Source organism: Epinephelus moara, chromosome 16, assembly GCF_006386435.1.
Source record: "Epinephelus moara isolate mb chromosome 16, YSFRI_EMoa_1.0, whole genome shotgun sequence".
NCBI classification, from domain to species: domain Eukaryota; kingdom Metazoa; phylum Chordata; class Actinopteri; order Perciformes; family Serranidae; genus Epinephelus; species Epinephelus moara.
Genome location: NC_065521.1, coordinates 20,232,568 through 20,234,627, shown reverse-complemented (window position 1 = coordinate 20,234,627; position 2,060 = coordinate 20,232,568). Strand labels below are relative to the sequence as shown.

Below are 2,060 nucleotides of genomic sequence, written 5' to 3'. Positions count from 1 at the left end.
ATCATCCAGCCGCACCCGTCTGCAGCTGCACGGACATTTCCACCGCTCTGTGTAGGCTAAGTTACCTTTTAAATTATGTGGAGCAGCGCCAGCTTTCCAGGTGATTTATTCTTTAACGATTAACTTCAAATATTTAAAGTTAGTCCTTAAAATTGCTTTCAGTAATGTAAACATTTCCATGCGCGCAGTAATGTCACTGTAGCAGCGCGCAGTAATGTCACTGTAGCAAATACAGTGGTGGACCGGAAGTGTTGCACAAAAAAACGGAAGCTGGCTGCGTTCTGTTTTGCCTCCGTGTCTCTGTGAAAAATAAGGTGAATAGAACATGTAAACAGCAGTCAGGAAAAATCGGATATAGGCAACAAATCGGAATTGGGCATCAAGACATGGTAGTGTAAAGGCAGCCTTAGTTGGACCATGCTACATGCCTCCACCAAGTTTTGTGACCACAGTGTTCTATTCCAGTATATTAAGCTATAAATGTACCAAATTTGGCGCTTTTATCGCAAAAATGAACAATTTTTTAGCTATGCCGCCAAATTAATTAGTTTGTTAGCAGAATTATACAAAAACTGCCTGACTGATTTTCACAAAATTCGGTTGTCTTCAGTTACATGATAACAAAACAGAAGTTATTGTTTGTCAACTACGAAACATTACAAAACTCAAGTCCATCATTTCTCACAAAGACATGAAACGGTAAGCACTGCATTAATCTCCTCAATGCTTGACTATTGCAACTCTCTGTACCTGGGTGCCGGCCAGTCATCTTTGTATCACTTGCAGCTGGGGTAGAATGCTGCAGCGAGCCTCCCCACTGGTGCCAGAAAAAGAGACAGCATTACACCAGTGCCAGTATCTCTACATTGGCTACCTATCAAAGACAGGATTGATTTTAAGGTTCTTATATTTCTTTTTTAAGCCGTACATGGGTTGGCACCCCAGTATATTACTGAACATATCTGTCCCTACTCCAACTCCCGACGTCTTAGATCTTCTCAACAATGTCTTTTAACTGTCCCGCGATCGAGGCTGGTGGGTAAGGGAGATCGTGCCTTTGCGGTAGCTGCTCCTGAGCATTAGAATAGCCTTCTGCTCTCAATCAAATCCTCCCCCTCCATTGACAAATCTTGAAACATACATGTTTTCAATGGCTATCTTAGTATTTTATAATCTTTTTATGTATGTAATTGTTCTTATCAGTTTTATTTTGTTTTAGATTTGTGTACATTATATATAGCTATATATTTGTGTGTCATTCTTTTATGTTGTACAGCACTTTGGTCAACTGCAGCTGTTTTTAAATGTGCCGTATAAATAAACTTGATTTTATTTGATTTCATCTTGGAGAACATACTGTACAAAATATTAAAACTGCAACACTGCTTCCTCAGCTGTCTAGATATTTTTCCACAAGTGGACCTTAACTTTATTGACAATCGCTCTGTCTCTCATATAAAACAGAGGATCCCTACAGGTGCATCGCCTGTAAGGAGACAGAATGGTCTGCAGAAGGAAGTACATCATGCAATCTGCGGGTGGTGGAGTACATCCCATTCACAGACAGTGGGGCCATACTGATCATGATCGGGGCCTGGGCATTGGTGGGCCTCACACTGGCCATGTCTGTTCTCTTTGCCATCAACTACAACACACCTGTTGTCAGATCTGCTGGGGGACCAATGTGCCTTCTGATTTTAGGCTGCCTCAGTCTGTGTAGTCTCAGTGTGTTCTTTCACTTTGGTGAGCCAACAACCTCCTTCTGTATCTTAAGGTTGTTACCATTTNACCTCCCAAAAAACTACAATGAGGCCAAAGCCATAACCTTCTGCCTGCTCCTGCTGATCCTCACCTGGATCGTCTTTGCAACTGAATATGTACTTTACCGTGGCAAGTACATCCAAACACTAAACGCTCTGGCAGTCCTCTCCAGTCTCTACTCCTTTCTGTTGTGGTATTTCCTCCCGAAATGTTACATCATCATTTTTCAATCCCACAGAAACACGCAGGAATACTTCCAAGGTCTCATTCAGAGTTATACCAAAACAATCAGCCAGTAG

At 41.8% G+C, this 2,060-nt stretch overlaps 1 protein-coding gene across 1 annotated transcript in view; it reads left to right on the top strand.

Annotated features, from left to right (window-relative positions):
* The window catches only part of LOC126403371 (taste receptor type 1 member 1-like), a 6,378-nt gene extending 4,318 nt beyond the window's left edge, over nt 1–2,060 (top strand). Inside the window, exon 6 of the mRNA XM_050065983.1 lies at nt 1,465–2,060. Within this exon, the coding sequence (XP_049921940.1) occupies nt 1,465–2,060 (596 nt within the window). The remainder of the gene's footprint in view (nt 1–1,464) is intronic.